At 37.6% G+C, this 25,322-nt stretch overlaps 2 protein-coding genes across 2 annotated transcripts; both read left to right on the forward strand.

Moving 5' to 3' along the window:
- The first annotated feature begins 4,461 nt into the window (after window positions 1-4,461).
- On the forward strand, window positions 4,462-19,365 carry LOC139969197 (calcium-activated chloride channel regulator 1-like). The gene is made up of 15 exons (XM_071974078.1): window positions 4,462-4,724; window positions 6,032-6,341; window positions 7,446-7,578; window positions 8,452-8,620; window positions 9,721-9,850; window positions 11,010-11,119; window positions 11,588-11,815; window positions 12,382-12,568; window positions 13,088-13,194; window positions 13,922-14,045; window positions 14,577-14,689; window positions 15,203-15,494; window positions 16,025-16,228; window positions 16,537-16,785; window positions 17,085-19,365. Exons 1-15 carry the CDS (start codon window positions 4,545-4,547, stop codon window positions 17,606-17,608), a joined length of 3,060 nt encoding a protein of 1,019 aa, XP_071830179.1. The 5' UTR covers window positions 4,462-4,544; the 3' UTR covers window positions 17,609-19,365.
- A 2,253-nt stretch (window positions 19,366-21,618) lies between these two features.
- On the forward strand, window positions 21,619-23,184 carry LOC139969211 (uncharacterized). The gene is made up of 2 exons (XM_071974105.1): window positions 21,619-21,773; window positions 22,604-23,184. The coding sequence occupies exons 1-2, from the start codon at window positions 21,716-21,718 to the stop codon at window positions 22,945-22,947; spliced, it is 402 nt and encodes a 133-aa protein (XP_071830206.1). The 5' UTR covers window positions 21,619-21,715; the 3' UTR covers window positions 22,948-23,184.
- Window positions 23,185-25,322: the final 2,138 nt, after the last annotated feature.

The raw sequence follows: 25,322 nt of genomic DNA on the forward strand, positions 1-25,322 counted from the left end.
TATATTCCAATTAATACGCGTATAAATTCCAATTAATACGCGGATATATTATGCAGTGTTTGTCCCACATGGCTTGCCATAGCCGCAGTTGGTCCTTATTCGACCGTTTACGATCTCTCGACTGCGATATGCTTGAGAGAACAGCATTGTCATATGGAACGCGAAAAGGGAACACTTATTTGTTGTCTAAACTAAGTTTGTTGTTTTCTAAACTACAGTTTGTTGCTGCTGCTTAAACATTATGTTGCTCGAACTCACGTTGATGTCTCAACTTGCCATCGGCGCTGTTCAACAATTGCTCAACCACTTATGTAAAAATAGGCGTTTCGCACGAAATTCAACAAACATCACCAGCGCAAGAGAATGCATTATACATAGGCTGCTACCACTTCTACTACTAGGCCTACTATACTGTTACACCTATAGAGCCATATTGATACTCTTACTACTGCTACTACTAGAATCAAACATGTCTCTTTATTTTACATCGTTCCAAGTTGATAATTTTGCAATATTTTAAACGGACTGAAAAATAAACATTCTTTTATGATTATGATAAGGATGAGTGGAGAGGGGTTCTTATCATAAAGTTGGTATCGAAGAATGTTTTAGGAAATTGCTAAGGGAAAGTGTTTCAAAGCGGCTTTTACATGGGTGGATACGTTGTTAACCGTGACTAGTGGTAGTTTTGTCAAACCATGGAGCTATCTGTTTATAGCTCCATGGTCAAACTGACTGACTGCTCAGCAAATTTAAGAGTAAAACAACGTATCGAGCCATTCTGTGCGTTTAGTGCGTTGTGACACACTATAGGCATATAGGCCTTTAACGTACATGAATAAGTTAAGTTTTTATGAAACATCACTTAAGATACCAAACAACCCGGTACACCTCTCAACCAGAGAACCCTCTACACCGAGACTGTAACCGTGTGATAATGACTGTATTCCGTCAAGTGAACATCACGTGAATCCCTCGGAAAGGATGTATAGGTACTATATACACACATGATCAGGTTAAAGGCTTGTGAGTGATCTACCCTCTAATATATGCGACTCTAAAACAGATATTGCACAAGATCTTAGCCAAAAGGCCAAAGAGTACAACATTTAATGTACCTGCCAATGTTACTACGAGGTTTTGTTATATAGTTGTAACAGCTGTTGACTTATAAATAAGTGTAGTCCATGCATGGTTCAACTATAGCAGCCCTTTACCCTATACAGATACACGGCTTTGAACAGCATTAGTGTTTTAGTATACCCCAATGTGTAATAGTTCAAATGCAAAAGAATTCACCCTTGTACCTTTTCAGCTGAATAATACCATATGGGCGGGGCCCTTTTGGGCTACTGTCTGGGGCCCCATGCAGTCAGATATTGCTGTCATTGCCACCATGATGCAAGGTACCCTCCTGGGTATAAGACCCAGCAACTTTTGTGCTTGTACCTCTTCAGCTAAATAAAAGCATATTTTGCCCCTATTGTGACCCCCTCACCTACCATGCAGGGTGTGCCCCGGCAGCAACACATTTTATTGAAGCTTGGTCACCTACCAACACAATCAGGCCACCAAACCTTTTGTACCTCTTCAGCTGAATAAACCTTCTGGGCTCCTGGACTATTTTGTTGTCATTGTTTCATGTAACAGCTATAGAGTTACCTCCCTCGTCTCATTATGCCTGTGGTCATACCACAGTACAATGGTAGGAACACTGAATTGTATGAAGGGTGAACGGTGTCATTGGACTGTTGTGTGGTTACTTCGTAAATCGCCTTAACTAAATAGGAAAGTAAAGGTTAATTGGCTCTGTATTTGTTGTAATCTGTTAGAAAGTTGAAGGAGAACGAAAACAAACATAGGCCAACATAGTTTGTAAAGATATAACTTCTCAACTGTAACCGTTCCAAACATGCCAACTGTTGTGTCCGCTATGTATCTCGAACTGCCAGATAGAGGAAAGAAAAGAAAAAACCAACTGACAACTATATATCGAAATTGACGTTTACATTAGTGTGGTCAGAAGAGTCGTTGAAAGGGCAGGAGGGTCATGCATGAAAAGATGTCAGTCTATAGGGAAGGGTAGTAGAAGGGTATTTCTAAATAATTGAAACCGTATATGTAAATATATTGATAGACCCGTACCTGTTTTGAATATGACAATAACATTTGTGCATATTAACAAAATGGAATTGAAAAACACAGACAATGCAGTGTGGATGATGTATACTATATTAAACTATTCTTGTAATAGTTTTTCTTTACGAAAAATATGATAAATTCTTGAAGTTGTTAGAACGTTCGCAAATTGTCGGTAAAGATTGGCTAAAAGAAAATTGCCGCATTGCAATATTTTAATTTGGTGTTTTTAAAAAAAATTCAAACAGTGCTTATATACTGCCATGGATTGGTAATGCAATATATAACATTTGAACACCTTTTTTGTCATTATGTTAGCCCTAGACTATCGTCCAATTTCCAATACAGATGATTGCAACCATCATTCACTTAGAAGGGATTTCCCCGGTGGTGCAACTATATATTATTTCAGAATTGACCTCAACCTATCTATATAAGTTGCAAACCTGTTACCACTGTTTAAACAGTCAGTGTAAGTCATCACAATGTAAATTGCTTGAGTATACAATCGTTAACATCGTTAATGGCCAGTATGAACTCCGTCTTTATTAGGAACAAACAACACCTATCGGTAATCGATTGATCAATAAGCTATTCCGTGTATAGACGTCTGATATCGCAATACTTTTTGAAGGTCACTTGGGAAGCAAATAATCGATAAGTTGAATATGACGACGTTGCTTGGATCTTGTCATCTTGTCAAATTCAGAATGGCTCAATTTAATGGAGAAAAAAAAAAAGAAAGTGATATCGGAATGACAAGTACACCGAACGTATTTAGTGTTTTAGACCACTGGTAACACTCCCGTCGTGTTATTGATTGTTGCGTATGTTAGCAACATGTACATCGCTCATGCAGTTATCTGTTGGGTACAGCGCACAAGCCTATACGAAAGTAGATAGTGTTTTTAGACCAATAGTAACACTTCTGTCGTGTTATTGATTGTTGCGTATGTTAGCAACATGTACATCGCTCATGCAGTTATCTGCTGCGCACCGCACACAGGCCTACGTAGCATATAATAAACTATAACTTTGTGTAAAAGTAAGTTGGCCTGACGTTGCGAACCTAGCAGGATCTTCTTTAGAGGCTAAATGACGAGTACAGTAACAGAAGGGACAGAAACATGCACAGAAAACAGACAGGTTAATGAGCACGGTGAACACAGTAACTTTGGTAACTTTAACTTTGGTATATAGTTCTAGTTGAGATGTACACCACAGTAATGCTATATAGGTGCAACTCTATGGCGTGCCAAAAGAGTCGTAAATTCTACGGTTCCTGTTTTTATATATAAATACTCCAAAGTACTCGTTCTGTGCGAGTACCAAGTACTTTATATCGAGTACAAGGAGTATTATAGGTTCTTAGTACGTGTATACTGGTTGAGAAGTACAAGTAGGCCACTTCAACAATTGGAGTCCTTAACATCAGAACGATAGAGTATGAGTATTCAAATACTACTCTACTCTACTAATGAGTACTTTTCGAGTACTATCACGCTCAGTGGCGTAATAACTGGGGCGGGACTGGTCCCCGGGCGGTCCGTCTTGGGTACCAGTCAGGGGTCAGGGGGTGGGTGCAAATCCGTATATTGATAGTATAATCAGTTCAAAGCGTTGCCAAAGATAGCACCATTTTGCATCTAAGCCATCTTACATAAAAACAAAAATTTCTCACCTCTTCCATCATACCCCTCCCCAAGGACGGCATCCCCTGAACGGGGTGACAACGGAAGGATCCGCCCGGGTGCCAACTATTCTAGGTATGCCACTGACCACTGTCGCATTTTCAACATTTAACAGGATTTTGCAACACGTTAATTTTGTTACTTGGTAGTATATATGGCTATAATTTAAAACTGTAATGGCACAGAAATATCTTTTATTGAGCACGTGTTCACGTAGGCTTTGTGATATTTCGACGAGATCTCACTGTACCCGTCCTTGTTACTTATTATTCTGTATAATTGGAGAGATATGAGAATCCTCAAAAGCCGGACTCAAATAAATCTCATGCATTCTTATTCTATGAAGTTACTCCCAATTTAAAAAAGATATGACAATTATTTTTGTCGGGGACTTTCTGTCTGTGATTTCTTCGAACACTTCTAAATCTTTTCGGCCTGTGCCAAACTCCAAGCTTCCGTGTAGGGGGGAAAATCCAAAACGCCTATGTTTACTAAGCACACAGTAATTAGATAGTACGAACCAATCAGAGCAAAGTTCCTATTTAGTTGTCTAACTTTAGGTTCGAATTCAAACATGCAAAGGGCATACGTGAAATGATAAACTTCCGCAGTTCCGGAATTTCCGCCATTCACGGGGGCTAAGTCAAAGATATAAAGGAACCGTCTGTTCCCTGGTGGAGCATATTCACGATAGTTGTAACATCATCAGGAACCATGCAGTCGAAACCAAATTTCATAATCTTTCTTGTTTTTTTAGGGATGGTGATTTTGCGCCAATCCTCAGCATTAACGAAACCAACCTCAGTCAAACTGGAAAATAATGCGTACACAGGAGTGGTTATTGCGATTCACCCGGACGAGGAGGAGAGCGAGGAACTCATAGATGCAATTAAAGTGAGTAAAATGATTAGACATTTAATGGGGTTTTAAAAAGTAGCCTTGTTTGTTCTTTTTACAGCAGAAGGGGAATAGGAGTGAGCTGAGGGTAAACAATAATGATTAATTTAAGTCAGAAACAACTAAGCAATTCCTCACATTCACCCCTCCCCCCCCCCCCCCATTTACTTGTGTTGAAGATAAGATATAGTCTAAGCGTTGGCTTCTTCTTTACAGTAGATTTGGATCGGCACTAATTAACCATTGGCCTCACTTACAGAAAATAAATCAAGATTGAAATGGATCAAGTGAGCTGAAGGCACCCTATTTACATTTCTTTTAAAGAACAAGGCATCATTGAACCTGTGTGCCATGCATGCACTTTCCGAAATAAGAATAAACTTTACAACTGAATTTTATGAAATTATGCAGATTTTGGAATCAAAATAATACATATAGATGCGTACTAACATATTTGTTTTAAGTTTTTTTCTGTCAATTTTTATATCCAATTCTATCTTCAAAACTGTGATGAATTAAAATAAAATTTTATAACAGTCATTGCAGTATTGCTAACTTCACATGTCATTAAGCAAAGGTAGAACCCTACCCAATCCAAAGTCAAGACAATAAAGTGAAAATAAACTTAAATATTTTTCTGCCAGTATGAAACTATAACGTCAGACACGTTGCTTCAAGATCATTCGTGGTACACGCTGTGACATATTAAGTTATCTAAATCTTACACACAAAAAAACCACACAATGTAGGAATTGTATTCAAGTTTCACAAGGATGCATATAGTGTATGTCCTTCTTTCATTAGTCCAAAATAAATTTTCTCTGGACTTTATATGCCTTTCAAAGGTCTACGGACACCTATATGAACATGAACATTGTCCTAATCACGCAAACAGGCATTAGATATCATGAAAATAGCTGTAACCTCAATCAAAGATTGAACCTTTTTACAAATCTTTTCTCGATTCTAGTTTTATTAATGAATAAACATGATCTAATTATGTACATTGGTGATGTACAAGGAGTGTCTGCCTAATTGTCTGTTATGCTATCCCTATTTTTTCACGACCTTCTTTTCAAGGACAATGAACACAGGTTTTTTTGGCATAAGGCGATTTTTTTTAAATATTTTATTTCTTTAAAGAAAGGAACATCACATTATTCAAATGATATACATGTAGGCTTGTAATTTTTTAACAGCTAAAATACACCACACGTCATAGTTTGCACATATTTAATGACTTTCCCAGATTTATCAATCCTTTAAAATGTAAAAGGATTAATTAAAACATGCTACTGTTCCAGACTATGGTTTATGACGCCTCTGCCTACCTGTACACTGCTACCAAGAAACGAGCTTACTTTGAAGAAGTTATTATTCTTGTACCTGATACTTGGGAAGACAAACCAGAATATCGGTCACCGAAAAATGCTACATTTGAAGGCGCTGACGTCATCGTGGCGCCAAGAAACCCTCGATTTGCTCCTGAGCCCGACTTGCCACCGGTACCTCATACCAAACACTACGAGGGGTGTGGAGGACAATCCATCCATGTTCATTTTACCAGCCACTTCATGCTGGATTCAATGACAGAGTTATACTACGGCAATCGAGGTAGGTACAGGCTGGCTTTATTCCCACATCTTCTATATACATGTTAAAGGCATTGAAGACTCGCCCCAAACCGTGTGCGGCCATCTGAAAAAGTTAACTTTCCGTTGCATGCAAGTGACGTTTTGTTCGTGTCGCTACAAAATGCAGACAGTACAGTATAATGAAACGTGATAACTTGTTATCTTTAGCTGGACCTGAGATGTCCATCGCTGTATTGTTTGTACACTGTGCTGTGGGTATTGACCGCAGCTGTATGTACTGAATGTACACTAGTGTCTAATTACCGATGGTAGCAAGCTGTGTGTGTGTATTTTCTGGGATCGATGGTGGTGTCTAACACTTCTGTTACACCTCATTCGAAACTAGGTCAGATTACCGGCACTAGACGTTTCTTTTTGCGCCAGTCTTCACACCCTTTAATCTTAGTTGCTAATGTTATACGAAAGTATATGTCTATGTTTCCATATATGGCTGGCCATGCGCAAAGGACTTTAACGTATCCACATAGTTAAGATACACATGTAATTAATTCGAATATTACGTATGTATGTCTATACGTTAAGTAATCATTAACTTCAACTGGTGCCAACTACGTCCGTCCCGAACACAAATACAAAGTTACGAACGTTATCACAACTGTCACCTTGGCGTAGAGGATCACATGACATGATATGAAACATGCAACTAGTAAATTACAATATGAGTGTGTAGGGAGTGGAAAGAAACAGGAAGCTTTCCACGATCAGCCACACTTTACACAGTAAAAACACAATACAGCAATAACACACTATGCGGGAAAACCAACACAACAAGAACAACAACAACTAGGAAGAACAAATGTGAAGTACCATTACACATAAAAGTAAATAATTATGAACATTCAAGTTTACTTTCTAGTCAATTTGTGAATAGTTTGTTATTGTCGTTTTATTCTAATCATTTACCAAACATTAGGGACAGTGTGTATAGAAATGTATTTCATCCGAGACAAAGCTGAAACATTCAACAGAGAAAAAATGATAACCATTATGTTAAATAAATATAGCATTATGCCGTAATAATATATGTCTTCTCTACTTCCAAACTTTATTTTGTCTTCTTCAGGTAGAGTATTTGTCCATGAATGGGGTCATTATCGCTGGGGTTTGTTCAATGAATATGCAGATGAAATCGCTGACGTGGACAATGCTCAAAATTTTTACTTTTCTTTAGACGAAGAAATCTGGAAGCCTACTAGGTAATTATTTATTCATAAATACATAGTTTTACTTTCTTCTGACTCGTGCAGCTTCCTCTAAAACACGTAAACAGTTCCACCCCAATGGACTGCAGGTGTACAGAGTATAGGGTCCGCATTTTGACCTGTAATTCTGGTACACACATGTGCTTCTAACTTGCACTCCAACAAAATAATATACTCTCTAAGGATTGCCATGGAATATTTTGATATTTTCAAGTTTGCTTAAAAGTCAGTTTTCAATTGTTTATCTAAACTATAACATATAAAGAGCTTTATAAAGTAATCCTCATAATCTTTCTATCACGTGTTAAATCAATGTAAATACAAACATTTAGAATTTTCTCTTGTTATGATTTTACGATGCTGTACATTGCAATCCCATATGATAACAATAGTGTATTTAGTTTATACCCATATACCGTAGTCACTTAAAATGGGAAAATAAAAGTTGGAAAATCTTGATATTTTGAGTTTTACAATTTTAATGTGAGTAATGCTATATAAGGGTCAGAGGGACGAAATGTTGAACGGTTAATTAGTGCTAACAAATAGCTGTGTTGCAATATATACGTACATGCATGTTACAACGTTATAGGGATAGGTTTTAGTTCAAGGTATTATTAGTTGTCTCATTTGCAGTTACTTCCTTGAGATTTTCATCGGAATTCGTGGTTGGATTCTGGCTTTTGCCAACTTGTTAATGTCCAGTTGTGAGAGACTATATGCAGATAGGCCTATACGTTTGGATTTAACTGTTTTGACTTTGACTTTGACTTTGTTTGATTTATGAGTTTGGAGTAATCACTACAAATAAACAATATGTACACTGGCATGTTGGTTTATTTGTGTGTGTTTTTTGTTCTTTTATAGATGTTCTGATGGCTTCGTTGCGTATAACCTTGTCTTCGACAACGGTAGGTATCGTTATTGCAACGGAGATCAATACATTGGCTACGAAGATGGTTGTGTCAGTATTCCAGCTTCTTCGCAGCCTAACGTCACTGCTTCGATTATGTCGGGCTATACCAGTATCCCAGAGGTAAGGCTATACTGCAATGACAACTCTATACTGAGTGCTCAACTTCCCCATCTCCCCTCAATCTAATCCAATAATTAATAGCGCTCTTTAGTCACTTTATACCCTCCAAATTTGTTTGCTAAGGAAAGGTGGCTTTTTTCGCCATGTTCCTATAAACCATATACTGGCTGCTTGTTAATCGCACCAAATATGTGATGCGACCGGACCCCTCCCATGAAAGAGCGCTGCGTATAAAGTCACATTCTCCGTTTGAATGGTATTTGCTAATATTGGCTAAATCTTAACCCTACAATTCCACAAACAGTTTGCAAATCAATAAACAGATCACGAGAACTTATTGATGACTTATACGAAAAGTCAAGTTTTTTATTTGTCTTTTATATGGTATTTGTTTGCTTATAGTTTTACAGCTGGTGAGTATCTACGTTAAACCGCATCTCTTATCATATTATCTTTGACTTCCTTGTATCTTTGACTTCCTTATATCTTTGACTTCCTTATACTATATATAGCCAATGATAAAACTCCATACATAATGGCACCAGAACAGTGTATTCACCAGTAAGTTTCAATTTAACTATAATGAAAAAATGTCAATTAAAATAAAATGAAAACTTTCAAAATGCACTATTTTCACCTGCGCTTTATAATAATTTTATAATGTTTCTGAGACACGAAGTGTCATAAGCGTATGGTCCCGAACACGATTCGCCGCTAGTTTAATGTCTGCAGTATATATAGACCCCAACTTTAGTACGCTATCATGGAAAATTTTCTTGAGATTACGTAATCGACCTGCCTTGGTCGTAAAATGACCTCTTTTTACCAATTTGTCTGCACCGTCTACCACATATTTGTACCTGTATGAGGGTCTTTGTGTGAACGATGCATGATTAACTATACTGTAGACATGAACATATTTTCACACAGTGTTTACACAAAGAGCCTAATGGTGTTAAGAAGCTATGCAGGCTAAACGTAGAGCCTGAGGTCGATTTACGACCGTGGCAGGTCGATTACGTAATCACAAAACTTCCCTATAGTGCTATAATTGGGACAATAAAGTGTGGGACAATAAAGTGTTTTGTTTTTATTTACAGATTGTCGATTTTTGCGATGAGGACGTCGCTCCTGCTCAGAGGCATAATCAAGAAGCCCCCCACAAACACTCAAGGCTTTGTAGCTCTAAGAGCAACTGGGAAGTGATGCGAGAACATCCAGACTTTCTAGGTAGGAACGATTCTTTCGAAATCTCTCCTATCCATCCTGAATCATTATGTGTGTGTATGCGTGCGTTTGTTTTGTATTCTGACCGAGGACTTGAACTAAAGAATTCCAGGTCCTCGGTTGTGATTTCTATAAAGAATCACCGCGTCCTTGGAAGAATTCTATTGTGTGGGGTATCGTTAAAGTTAGGGTACGTGGATTTGAACAATGGAAAATACAATGGGGTCCTCGGTCTGAATCTAATACAAACATGTGTGTGTGTGTTTCAGTTGTTAGTCGCTGATACTTGTCAACATTATAAGTAAATACCAATACATTACATCAGCTTGACTAGTCGAAAAGTCGAAAAATATTTCGTTTTGAATTTCTTTTATAAACACAATGCAAGGAAGTACCTATATGCATGACTATATGTTAGTCGTTTATTGGTATCGTCCATTTGTATTCTCATACTAACAATTGGTATAGGCGTTAAAATGAGTAATGATTTTACAACCCAAATTTTCAGTCATGAAATTATTTCGTTTAAGTATAAAGTGTGATTTTTTTCCATCACGACTTATTCAGATTTTGAAATTCAAATGGGGAAATAGTTGCCAAAAAAGGACAAACATGTGATGTTATGGGACCTTATGTATGTACATTATTGTGTAAAGTTGATCACAAACACAATGTAATATATGATATTACTATGGATATCTTGATCCATTCAGAAAATTATAAGTTATATTGTTAAGAAAAGTGATCCATTTCCGATCTCGATGACTGGAAAGACAATTTATTGAGCAGATAATCATACATTCACGATTTGTGGTCCGATATAATTTCGATAACTAACATATATTAAAGGGACAATTTGTAAAGTGAATCGAAGAGACGTATCCCCTTATGGGTACTATTGTTCATTGAACGACTGCCCCCGCTCAATTATTATCATCATTAATAAAACTTTAACGGACCACAATGGTTACCACCAAATTTTGAAAAACATGCATCTGATGTTCAAAAACTGTAACCCTGCATTGCATCAAGATGTTAGATATTGATTCGGAAGTTTAACAAAAATAAACCGGTCACACTAATTTTCGTGACAGTAAACTAAATTCCGACTTTGGGAAGACGGGTTTAATAATAAATTTTGATATATTTTTCATGTTCACAGATACCAGTAACCTTCCACGTGATATAGCAGACATAAGACCCAACATCACTGTTGCTAGAGCGAGACCAATTCGTGTAGTTATGGTTCTTGATACATCAGGAAGTATGAGTGTAAGCAACCAAAATACATTTGAAGAGAACAATTTCAAAATATTATTCTTCTTACCTCTCAACACTGGTATATGAAATCCAGCTCCTCCTGATAACAATTTTAAATTCGACAGATATGGATTTTGCTGATTATGAATTAGGAGTATTAATAAGGCACCTGGCAACAGCAGATAATATTACATCATCGTGGCTAATGAGTTCAAATCTGAAATTTATGAATCATTGAGTAACAGCTGTAGTAAATCTTTTTAGTATAGTCAATAGTTCTATATTCTACTCGAACCTTTTGTTCATCAGATTCATTCAATTATTGTGTAACTTGTGAGCTTCTCAGTTGGTTAAATGCTGAGTATATATATATACACGTCTGACTGACTGAATGAAGTAATTTGCTTAATTAGACAAGAATATCACATAGAAATCAACATAAATTCAGAAAAAAAACCTTTCTCATTTGTTTTCACGCAGACAAGCGATAGATATCTCAAACTTGCGTCGTCTGCTAGAAACTTTATCACCTCTATTGCTGTTGACGGAAGTTATGTAGGAATCGTTGATTTTGACTCGATTGGAAAACGTATAAGTGGTTTAACTCTAATCGACTCGGAAAACACAAGGCGTCAACTGGCAGAGCTAGTTCCGGTTGATGCCAGCGGTGGTACTTGCATTGGCTGTGGCCTTGAGGTTGCACTAGGGGTACGTATATTCACCTCATTCTTTTCCGGGCTTTGCCTCCCCTTCCCCCTCCCCCTCCCAACAAAACCCTAAACGTTTAGGGTGTTGTAACTTGGCGACTGCTGTTCCGTCAATGAATTGTCCATCATGTTTAACAAAGAAGTGTAGTTTATTATTTTTATTTTACTGAAAGCACTCTGACTAGTGTAAACGTACGATGATGTGGGTGGGCCCTCAGTTTATGGAGGACCGTAACAGTATAGTTCTTGATCCTGCACTGAACAATCTATTCAGTTAACGTATTACAAAAATGGCTGAGCATAAATAATGTAGGTATTAAAACATTTACTAAAGAGACCTGGTTGTTAAAATACATATCTACCAGTTCCACGTTTGGTAGACATAATGGGCAGACCATGAAGTAAGGCTCTAAATGTAGGCTGCATTTGAGCTTTATCGGTTCTCTGTATTGTCTTTCCTTAATTAGTCCCCCCACCCACCCCCACCCCCCAATAAGCATGTATACGTACTATAGGAGTTTCATACTAACATAATTTCGTTTTCGAATCATGTTTTCAAATCTTTAGATTTTATCTGAGGATGGGGCATCCCCAGCTGGTGGTCTAGTACTGTTGATTACAGATGGACAGGACGGCAACCCTGCTCTAACTACTTCTTGGAAATATAGATACGTCGAGGAAAATGTCGTAATTGATGCCGTGGCCTTCAGCAACACCGCAGAGGAGAATTTAATCGACCTACAAGAAGCAACTGGTAACTTGCTAATATACTATTATATACTAATATACAAACAAATATGCAAACAATACTAATATACTCATGCACAACTAATATACAAACAGATATTAATATATCTGTAAACATACATATATATTTATTGTTATTATAAATATAGTTATAATTAATTATAATTATATAATTAAAATTACATATCATATATAATTATATATTATATTTGTTAAATGTAATAATATATCTGCTAATATACAAACAGAGAATACTGATTTACACTAGTATCAAGACATGTATATGAAGCAAACGAACGTTATGAAAAGTGCCGAATAGCAAACTTTCTTGTCTGGTATCTTACATGTCTATCCCGAATTGGATATCGGACTACTCGGGCTTGCATGCACCGCTAAAGTGTCGCCGAGGCTTTTGTGAATATTGGTGCTCATATGCCACGAGCGACATTTGACTCACATATCTAGGGTGTCGGCAGTCATGCAGTATATACAAGTATTTCAACAATGTACACATTGTCTTTTTCAGGTGGTAAATTCTACCTCCAGACCGATGACCCTGGTTCTACCGGTCTTTACGATGCATTTCTCGCTACCATGGTTTCAGGTGTGCAGGAGTCGGATCGACGAATCACGGTAAGTTTTACCGATACCTTAATTGTTAACTTGCACAACAATTGTTAACTTGACAAAGGGATGGTTAGTTTGACTATAGACTCGCTCAAGGGCGTAGGAACCGGGGGGCTGGGGCGCCAGCCCCCCAGTGAAAAATATGGGGGGGCGGAAGTATCATTCCGCCCCCCGCTCCGCAAGTCAGAAAACCCCTTTTTCATTTCCAAATGAGAAAAATCTCATTTGGAGCACCAAATTGCATCTAAGTATTTACAAAAGTATTTACAAAATGGAGTTGGTGTTGAAGTGTGCTATATTGCACCAAATTGCATCTGAGGCCACCTGGAAATGCATAAAAAACAAAGGGGAGGGGGACACCCCCTTCCCTTAGACCCCTCCCCCATGCCGGCCATCAGTCTTCAGCCCCCCCCCCCCCACTCAAAAGTACCTTTCTACGCCACTGGACTCGCCGCTGGGGAGCAAATATGAGATAGCAATATACCTCGCAAGGAGTTAGTGAGGAAATTATACATCATACTAAAACTATATGCGGTACCCTTTGAGAATAGCAAATCTCGCATAACTTTACACGGGGCGGCAATAACTCGCAATAGGCTAGTTACAGACCTCGCAACAGAAACTTGCCGCTGATCACAGTTCATCTTAAGTCATAGTATTAAAAGCCAAATTTCATTTTGTTTGATAGTCCATTTTGTTGTTTGTAAAAATAGCACATTTTATTTCATAATAGCTCTACACTGGCTCAACTATTTACCAAGCTGGAGAAACCAGAGGTCACGGGGTTTACATTGATCCAACCGTTGGAAATAGAACAGCCTTCGATTTCTCTTACATCGTTCAGTCGTCATTTCCAGGTAAGTGATTTTTGTCTCTTACGATGGCTACATTTTCAAGTTTCATTCGTAATGAATTCATTAGAATATCACACAAAGAGTTTTATTCTTATTGTGTTATTTCATTATCATATATATATATATATATATATATATATATATATATATATATAGGCTAACCACTATTAGAATACAGTATAACAAGTCTTTAACATAAGCCTATATTCGCACGATGAATTTATTCTGAACCGCTTTTCTTTGTGTCTATTTTGGACTTTAAGTTTAAGACAATTCTGGTAATTAACAGCTATCGGAATTGTAAGACGAAGTTAGAATTATGTAAATGAACATGTCACGTATTTCAAAATAACTACGATATCATATAGAGAGCATTGTATAGATATGTGAGTTCTCGCATATAAGAGCATTGTATATATATATATAGTTTTCGCATATAAGACAAGGTCAATACTCTCTGTATATCGAGCTACCGATCAGATCTGAAATCGACTTAAAAGAGCTGTTCATCGCTTAAAATCGTTTCTTCTTCAGCTGTCGAGGTAATTGTTACGTCACCATCTGGCAACGTTTATAATAACACATATGAAGGCTACGGTGTGGATTTGACCTTTAAGGTGATATCGGTTAAACTGCCATTTGCAGAGGTAAGAGCTAAATACGAATGGGTTTTTCCTTAAGTCGAGCAAGAAACCACAGTTTTGATTTAACTTTGCCAGACTAGTATATCATAATGCATATCGCATGACAAGAACTTCTTATCACCAACTAACCACGTGGTATAACGAAAAATTGTGACGTAATACTTCTCTGGTTTAACTGTCTGTCAGCAGTGAAAAAAAGAGAGACAAAATAAAATGCTGTATCTGTCTTCACTTTCTAACATATTTATCAAGTATTTCATAAGCCAATGTGGTTTGATTTTTTCAGACAGTTAATCAGGTGGTTACGTATAGTTTTACTTCTTATTACAATAATTAGTGAGGCCCTATTGGAGGATTCGTGTTATAATTTATTGAAATCACTCAAACAGCTAAGTCAATCTATAATGACAATCACTGAAGTAAATATTGCTTATTGAACTCATTTTTATCAATCAACTTCTTGGTGACAATGTGCAAAATTATATTCTATATTTCATAAATTGTTTTCATCTTCAGCCCGGTCTGTGGTCTTATTCAGTTTACAATGCTTATCCCGCCTCCCACGAGATTTTCACTTCAATATCTACATATGCGTTAGAAGGCGTTAATCCGATCATAGCAACGTCTGAATTGAGTGGGTCCACTACAGACTTTGCCAATGGTCAACCATTAGTAGCATTTGCCGAAGTCCGCCAAGGATTGCATCCCATTATTAGAGCCAACGTGATCGCCACCATCGAAAGACCTCCTGATGCCAATGGTGTCATCTACCAGCCAATTGAGTTAGTGTTATTAGATAACGGTGCAGGTAAGAACCACAAGATTCACAAATGATCGCTGTCCTAAATGATGGCTGTCCTAAATGATCGCTGTCCTAAATGATGGCTGTCCTAAATGATCGCTTTAATAAATGATCGGTGTCCTAAATGATCGGTGTCCTAATTGATCGTTGTCCTAAATGATGGCTGTCCTAAATGACCCCTGTCCTAAGTGATCGTTGTCCTAAATGATCGGTGTCCTTAAAAGATCGGTGTCCTAAAAGATCGCTGTCCTAAATGATCGCTGTCCTAAGTCACATATATTGTCCTATAGTACTCGAGAACTAATAAAGCAGCTTCGTAAGTCTATCATGTTAAAATTGTAAATATTTCATGTTATTATCATCTTTACTCCAAACTGTTCCCAGACATCACAGAGTGTCCGTCAGTGAAACTGCTTGAATAGGTGGCAGTAAAATGACTTTTTGAATTCTGAACATAATGCCCCATAATTTCACTTTCTAGCACATTTTGAGGTAATAATGATAATATTTGACCCTTGAATTGATTAAATCAATAGGTGCCGATGTAACCAGAGATGACGGTATATATTCTCGTTACTTTACGGCATTCACCGGTGTCGGATACTACGGTATCAAAATTAATATCAACAACGACAACGGAACTGCGATTATTCTGAACGATGCAGTGGCACTACCCTTTTCGAGAACTTTAAGTTTCGTCGAACCGGAAGAGCTATTGAAAGGGAATATTCCAAAGATTGGTAAGGATTTAGATAAAATGTCACTTTGTACACATGGTCGCCTGAAGCAGTGGGCGGCGTATATAATCAATTTCTCTTCGGACCAAACGCAGTTAGATGTCAAAGGTCATGTTGTGAAGGGAAACAGATTGTCAATCTTAAACGGTTAAACACCCTAGAACTTCAGTCCAACGTAATAATGCAATACAGCAAACAATTGTGTGCCTTAATATTTCATTCGTTGTAAAATATCAGCCATCATTATAATCGAGGAATAATAGTGACTTAGCCCGATAACGAAATTTGTCTCCATATATATATATATACAGGTAATACAACCCTCCTTCTGCCTGGAATGCCGGTTCCTAAGCCAGAGGGTGAACCCGCCCCTCAGTTTACCCGCGGGATATCAGGTGGTTCCAGTCGAGTACCGGAAACACCACAGAACTGGCAGCCAACTGATGACATCATCCCTCCGAGTAAAATAGTTGATCTGGCTGTGACGTCATCATCGTATGACAATGGAACCGCTACGTTAGAGTTCTCAGCTCCCGGAGACGATCTAGACAACGGCAACGGTGAGCTTACCACCACATACATTGTTACTCTACACCTATAGAGTTCTATTGTAGAGCAACGAATTAGACCACAAACATGTATTGATGCAATACTCTAGCTTGATCTTTGAATCGGAGAGAAGCAGATTTTTGTAAGCAATTGCGCAAACATAATATTATTGTTCATATACCGCTGCCAAACATATATGATAAATTTTCGTGTGAGAGATGGGAATGGGCTATTTCGCAAGATAATATGTTTTTACTCTGAAAGTTGTCTCGTCATCCGCAACGTTTTTTATTCTTCATTCTTGTTCCAGCTTCATATTATATCATTCGGATGTCGACATCAGCCAATGAGCTTCGTACAAACTACAGTTCAATTCCCGCCCTTAACGAGACTGAATTCATTGTCGGTGATATATTTTCCCCTGGTAACTTTGGTGATCCAGAACGATTCGTTGTCATGGTTGACGTACCACAAAACCAATCTGTTGTGTCGTACATTTTTGCGATGCACGCCGTCGACGATTTCGGTAATGAAGGGGACATGTCGAACGTAGTACAGGCGACCCTTCGGCAGTACATACCGCCCCCACTTACAACAACTCCACCACCACCTCTAACCACTGAAGAAGTTGACAAACCAAACCTTCTACCTTTGTGGATTACGTTAGGAGTAGTAGGTGGCGCTGTTGTCCTCGTTTTACTTGCTATCATTTTGGTGAAAGTGTTCTCAAAGGATACGAAGGGTGTAAAAAGTGTTAGTCCAGACACAAGCAAACAACACCATGACATCGAACAAAGCAGTGCATATAACAACAACGCTTACACTATATCCTAAACACTGGTATATACCAAACTGAGATTGACGTTAATGAATCATATACTTAGTTCTCAACTAAAGGTCCAATTGTTCTCATACCGAGTTATCGGTATTTTCAGTCCCTTTGTATAAATTGATAGGATTAACATATTTACATCGATAGTACTGTATGCTATGAATCCCAAGGGCGTAGGAACCGGGGGCTGGGGCGCCAGCCCCCAGTGAAAAATATGGGGGGAAGTATCATTCCGCCCCCCCCCCCGCCTCGCAAGTCAGAAAACCCCTTTTCATTTCTCAATAAATGATAACAACATTCGTCATTTTAGCAGAAAACATTTTGGCAGAAAAAAAATCTCATTTGGAGCACCAAATTGCATCTCAGGCCAGGTGAAAATGCAAAATTATTTACAAAATGGAGTGGGTGTTGAAGTGTGCTATATTGCACCAAATTGCATCTGAGTCCACCTGGAAATGCAAACAATTTCCAAAGGGTAGGGGGACACCCTTAGACCCCTCCCCCAGGCCGGCCATCAGTCTTCAGCCCCCGACTCAAAAGTACCTTCCTACGCCACTGAATTGAAATCATTTGTTCGCCGCTGTTTGACCTAGTAAAGTTTTAACAGTGTGTTTCTTCAGACCCAACGAATGCAAACACAGGTTATTTACTTCATTTTGATCTAAAAATCTCGTCGGACAGATATCTAAGGATAACAAAATCTTCCTGATCAAGTAAGTTATGTGGCAAAGACAAACAGAAATTGAAATTCGTTTTTAAAATCAAAGAAATACGCAATAAGTAAAATTCCTTAACAAGAACCTCATAATTTATATTAATTTTGGAGAAACAAAAATTATCTGGCATTATTCGAGTAAATTGCCACATGATACAATAAGAAACTGAAATACCTATTGTGTAATGCAAGGATCGAAAATCTCATTTCCTAGATGGCTATTTTTCGGTTTGAAGTTATTAATAATCATATTAAATCACAAATATTCTTAAAATCGTGTATATGTATAAATTCACCTCGGACATTCATGGTCATTTCATAATTTGCTTTTTATTTTCCCTGTGTGTTTTCGGTGTTTAATTCGAAATCGTTAGGCACGTTTCTCACACTGCGTTAGTTATAGATAGGCCAACTACCTTCATTGTAGACCATTTCTCAACTAAAGATACTTACAATGTTTTGATTGAATCTTATAAGAGAATGGCACAACTGTTGGTAAGTATAACCTTCAAGTAAACAATAATTCTAATTTCTACGTAAAACATATTCTGACTGAAAACGGTAAATGGTTGCGAAATTGTTTCAATTGAAATTGTTTTAATGTTTAATTTAACCCTCAACATTTCATATAACCCATCATGAGAAGTCTTTCCTTTCGAATTTACACTATACGTGTGTGCACAAACTATAACACTGAGAAAGCCTCTTCCATTACCGTTTTAAGATATCTAAAAGTGATACATGAACTGTGGAAATATAATGTAAAAAAAAAGGGGTTGATCGAATTCATACAAAAGGTAGATAGTTATTTTATTTTTGTGTATATACTCAGGTATCATGTATTATGACATGCAGCATTATGACTATATTTAATATGTATTTATTCATAGGAGAAACAACGCTAATGCATTAATTGATTTGGGTATTACTTCAATATGTTTAATACTAGATGTAAACACATGATTGTCCTGTAAAAAGGTTTTATATAATTTGCCTTAGTTTGTATTCTGACGAATAAAAGGATAACTGAAAAACACATTCCTCTCTAGTTATTGTTTAAGTAGCGATACATGGTCCATCAAATGTCCATGCGCTTTTGCTCTGCCCCCCCCCACCCCATCCCCCGCTCCTTTCTCCTCATTTCTTACAAAAATGTTATAAGCTTTGCTTATATATTTGGGGAACCTTCCACAAACAAGACCATGTCTTATACACAAACTTTAGATAATGCTTCATTTTGGTTCCCTATAATGGCCCGAAAGGTCAATCATATTTTTGGCTGGGAATGACTGAACAGTGAAAACGAAGATTCATTGATGTCACTTTACAAGGTGAGAGCATTATTATAATCATAATTACATCCTATATTTGATCTAGCAAAGAAAAGTATATTGATGTCGACAAAAATATATGCTAGTACAAGATGGGCATCCCGGAACAGAGACATCTTCACTTCAAGATTATCCAGTTGCCATCTCATTGGCAGCTTTGTTATTGGTCTCAAATACAAGGAACGTCCATGGTCTCTACTTATATTTTTACTGAAATATGAGCAAACCCAGCTAGACCTATATTTATCTTATTGAAATCGTTGGAAGTTTAAACGAACCAATAAATTAACAGAAGGTGGCTTAAACATAATCTTTGAGTGCACACGAGGCTGTCAAAATGAAGTAGTTAGCCGACACATTTGAAGAAGGGACTTGTCAGGCGGATTGGAATCTCAAAAATGTTAAGAAGACTGAAGTGAGCTATTCATCTTAGAAAGCTATCTGTTTACGAAACTAATATACTAGTCACCGACTTCGTAAGTTGTGGAGACACTTGATAGTTAATTCACTGGTAGTTACGTGTTTCCTGTGAAGTAATACCACTAAAGCCTAAACTGCTATTTTAAACGTTTTTTCGTTGTTTAGAAACTGAAAAAAGTTGGTACCGTAATCCAGGGATTGGATAAATAACATCACCATCGTTTCCTTAAACTGACTAACTGAATCATAAATTATAAATCTTAACCGAGGGTAGATTTGCAACACACACAAAAAACGGTCCTGAAATTTGGAAATGGTTGATTATCCCGGACGAGGTGTTGCAACCTTTTGAAAATTGCCACGACACAAGTCGGTTCGCCAATTAGTTAAAGTTTGATAGAACTTTGCGAAGGATCGATGCAAAAGATGATGTGTATTGGTGATTATAGTTTTACAAAGTAGACTAGCCTAAGACTTTGCGATCGTTTAGGAGACAAAGATGTTCTCAGATTCCTTAACGACTTAGTTTCTATTTCATTATAAAAGTTGATTAATTATACCCCTGGGAAGGTAAATGACAAGCAATGATTAACCTGTGTTTTAGACAGATTTAATGTTTTCTCTGAAGGAATCATCATTGTAGGGAACTGTCTGTTGTTTATCTTTATAAATCATGTAATGATCAGGAGGCAACCACGTTTTTTCTTCAATTGGGGGTGGAGGGGGGGGGGCAAGATGTTAAGTCGTCCAGGGGGAGCAGGGTCTAAAAGGAGGCGCATCCCCGCCCCAATTGTGAAGTTGTTGGTAAAATAGAGAGTGCCTAGATGATATTGCTGTTATATGTTTTAACTTTGAAAATAATGTTGTACAGAATTTTCGACTGTTTAGCCAAATATACATGATACATATTTATGTACGGTACACTTTCTTTAAGGAATTTTGTAATATTCACTTTGCCAGTATATGTGTCGGGGGGGGGGGGGTGAGGGGTGTTGAGATCTTGCCCCTGATCTTTTTTTGGGGGAGGGGCTAACTTCAGTAACGACGAGAAGTGATTCATTCTTTCAACAATTGTATAGGTATATAAGTGTGTCACGGTACCCTCGATATGGAGTTACAATATTTCATTTCACCATCTTCATCATTGGTAAACAATCAAATGATTAATATACCTTCTTCGTGTCATCCATTTATCATGCTCTAATGCTTTAAAACACGTATAGCTATAACAAACAATATTGTTGAAACTGAGAAGTGTCTAACAATTTGAAGATTTTTGTTTATTTTTTGTTTTGGGATATGATATGTAATTAATATAGCTTTGAAACACGTCTAACGCAAGTTGATGTTTCTGTATATTTAACACCTACTTGACTCTTTCCCTACATTCACGAGTTTTTCTCTTTCATCATCTTCGACAACTATTTTATTTTTGGAAACTTTCATAGATATAGGATATAGATAAAGGTTCGTTATTAAATCATACCTTGTCTTTGATTCATTGTTTCGTCTTTGTTCCAGTGGTTTGATTTATGACTTATGATTTCCTTATAAAGTGTTGCATTCTTTCGCAGTAATCATCACATCAGAAACCATTAACATTCTTATACTCGGTTGTTAAGAATATTTATCGTGGAGTCAGGATGTCGCTTCTCAAAGTTATCGCTCTGGTTCTGGCCTTTACCACTGTCACCACTCTGGGTGAGTTGGGTTTATGCAAAGATATCGCAATTTTAATATTATTTGTAATAATTATAGTCACTTTACGCAAAGTTCTTTCATATATGATCTCATAACAAGTCCTTTTTCCTCAATTTGGATCATTCTTAAAGTGCATTGTTCCATCCTCGTTACGACAATCGGATCCAATAGATAGTTTGCATGTCTTCTTGGTCTGTTATTGAAATCTTTACAAAAATCTCTGTTTTCAAGTTATGATATTGTAGTTGATCAGATTTAGCATACAACAGATTTAAGCTAACCTTAACGATTTGCAAATTGATTTCTCAGTCTATAAAAGTAATGCAGGATATTTTATGAGCTAGAATTGTTAGTAAAATGAACAGGTTAAGTGAAAGCAAAAGCTTACACCTGTTGGTGGTCAATTGCTACATACTATACAGGGTTGAATTCTAATCCGTCCACGGGATACCTCAGAGGCCTGCTTTAACTTTCTTTGTCACTGGTAGGTACACCACATAACGCTAAATACGAACGCTTGTGGATCGGATCCTGGTTTATAGAGCTCTCCACTGATCCAATATCAGCCGATTGAGCTTTCGTATTAAATAACATAATTATTCCCAGCCATACGTTTCCATCCTAAGCCGTTTAATGTGAACGAAGTATTTAAAAATTTATACACCACGTGGCTCATAAGAATGTTCTAGAATTGCGATAAGCAATCATTTTTTCAAAAAGCTGTTTAATCGTAACTGTCACCTTTATGTGCAAAGAAAAGCAATTGAGAATGATATTCTTGTATACTTGTGGCAATTTGATAATATTACGATGTCTTCCTTGACTTTCAGCGTCCCCATCAAACTTGAAAGATGCCTCAGAGGCAGACTTTCTCTCGGAACTGTTTAAACGAGATGATGGATTTGACGAGAAAGCTCTAATCCCCGAAGATCGCGGATATTGGAAGGACCTTGACAACTATGTCAAGGCACACAAGACTCGGGGTATCTCTGACGATCAAGGACTTCCGGATGCTTTAAGTGAGAGACTCGCAGAGTTGAGCTTGGATGACGACTTTGGCAGTAAAGTATTTGATATGGTTGCCAGAGATTTAAAGATGAAGGGGCTGCAATACGAAGGCGAAGACCTACCTGACCGTTTTGAAGATTTAACTCCTTTGCAACGTCGACGTTGACGCTTTTCCTATAAGATGGCGTTCCGTGTTGTCGGTAAAATTCTGCGTGCTCTCCTGCCTCTAATCATCCGTGTACTTGGTTGATATCTTTTGGCAGCTCGTCATTGATTCTCCTGATAAGAGTCGAATGGGTAGGCTAATAATCATATAATTGGTGATGGTATTATAGCTTGTAGAACTACATATCAGCATAGTAGTTGTCATGCACAATGAAATGAAATATACTGACAAAAATTACTTGTTAATTTCTTGATTTAATTAATCTTTCGATCTCTTTACTTGAGTGTACTACAAAAACAATATTTTCAATAATTCTTTTCTGTCATTTCTTCATTCTGTAGTTTGCCGATGTAAGGAACTAATATTATAATGTCCCACCACACAACGTTAACAGTAAGACCACATAAAAATCAAATCAGTTAATATAGGCATTTTCGCATTTTATATAACACCAGTCTTGCATTTACCTTTCCTCGCAGTCAAAACTTCAACTTCGGCTAGACGCTTTCTTTTCTTTTGTTGAACGTCCGAAACATATCATACACTAACAGTTATAAAACGTTCAAAAAACTAAAGGCGAAAACTCAACTGACTGGCTGACGTTGTAGCCAACACAGTTGTCATATGTGTATCGATCATCTCCCTTCCTCATTATCCTCCCTTCCACCCTCCTCCCTCTGGAAATGCTCCATTCTCCCTTCGTTACATCCTTTCCAAGTCTGGTATCAAGATCAACAGATCCAATTTCGTTTTCTATTAAATATTGACCATGCATATTTTTTCTACGAACGGTCCCCACTAAGGTCGTTACCGTGTTGAGAAACATATGGAAACGATGTTTGAAAACACAAACAGGAAGGAATTGGAACCACCGCAGTTTTAAAACAGTTTATTACACACGTACCCTCCACTGAGACAAGAAAATTCAGTCTCGGAATTTTGAAACACAGTTTAAGAATCCATACCAATGTATACTTCCAACAAGCGTAATCTGTTTACTTCATTGCTGTTTCTTGAAACCATCCAGGGACTACTTGAGAGGCACCGTTTCCACATTAATACCCTTGACACACAAATAAGCATAGGCGTGTAAACCGGGTAACTAGAGGGGAATGTTACCATACAACACCTTCGCAATGGTAGGGGGTGGTAGAATATTTTGCCCAGTCACTTCTCCACCTTTAGGGGATGTACTCTATATGGCAGTGCTAAATAATTCAATTGGATCACTTTAGGTGGCAAAAAGGAGTGCCAGGGGATCATTTTGCTTCTCAAAAGTTCAACATGAAGTCGGAATTATGACATGAAAAAATCTACACATTTCGATAAAACAGCGAAATGTGCACAGTTTATACACTCTACAAAATCAAAAATCTGTTCGGGACGACCCCAAACCTTATCCCTCCCCCTTCCGCCTCCCCTCACCCTCTTGTTTGATAGCCTCCAACCTACTGATTCATATGAAGAGTACCAATCACACTTCATTTGTGGTAAAGTTGTGAGAAACAATCCACACTAGTATTATTTATAGGAATTCTGATGAGAATCTAATGATTCGTAATGCATTACTGTATCGGGTAGCTGGAAGCATATGAAGATGATCCCTGCAATTTTCTATCAGCTTATGTTCTTATATTTCTGTATACATGATAAAAGTCGTGGTTCAATGTTTCTATGTGCATGCGCGTATCCAGGAGGCGATGTAGAGTTAAACTCTCCCCCTCCCTCCTGCCCTGCGCCTTCCTCCTTCTCCCCATCTCTTTCCAATCTCAAGCAACATGTTGAAGTATCGTTATAAAACTGAGACATGGCACCATCATGATCACATTGTCACATCAGTACCAATGTGAGGGACATGGAATTGTATATTCAACAAAAGCTAGTTAAACGTTTTCAGGTTTCTTTCATGATATAACGATTGAATGGTGATCTTGCAGAAGGCTTATCTGTGGTACCAAATTACCAAAAACTATAAGTCTTTAGCTCTACGTCTTCATCGAAATCATTTTGACATCAGGAGTCGAGGAGCTCAAGCATGTTTCCCCTAAGCTGGCAACCGGTAGTGCTAGGTGTTAGGAAAATGTAATATAATGCATGGACGGAAGAGGTGTGGGGAGGAATGGGTGGTAGGTGAGAGTGTATGTACTTAAAGTGTACGCTCTTTTCTATCTAATATGTACAGCGTGTTCATGCTTGGAATGTATAAGTTTCCAACGTTTTCAGTGAGAACAAAGGATTAGAAATGTCATGTATTATATCAAGAAATAATATTTCAATGTCTTTGTTTGTTTATGGATCAATAAATTGTACCGTGATCTCATTTTGTCACTTAGCCTGTACGCAATTAAATATGTCTCTCGTTGACAGCGAAATAT

The sequence above is a fragment of the Apostichopus japonicus genome, chromosome 6 (genome assembly GCF_037975245.1).
Source record: "Apostichopus japonicus isolate 1M-3 chromosome 6, ASM3797524v1, whole genome shotgun sequence".
In the NCBI taxonomy this organism is placed as follows: Eukaryota; Metazoa; Echinodermata; class Holothuroidea; order Aspidochirotida; family Stichopodidae; genus Apostichopus; species Apostichopus japonicus.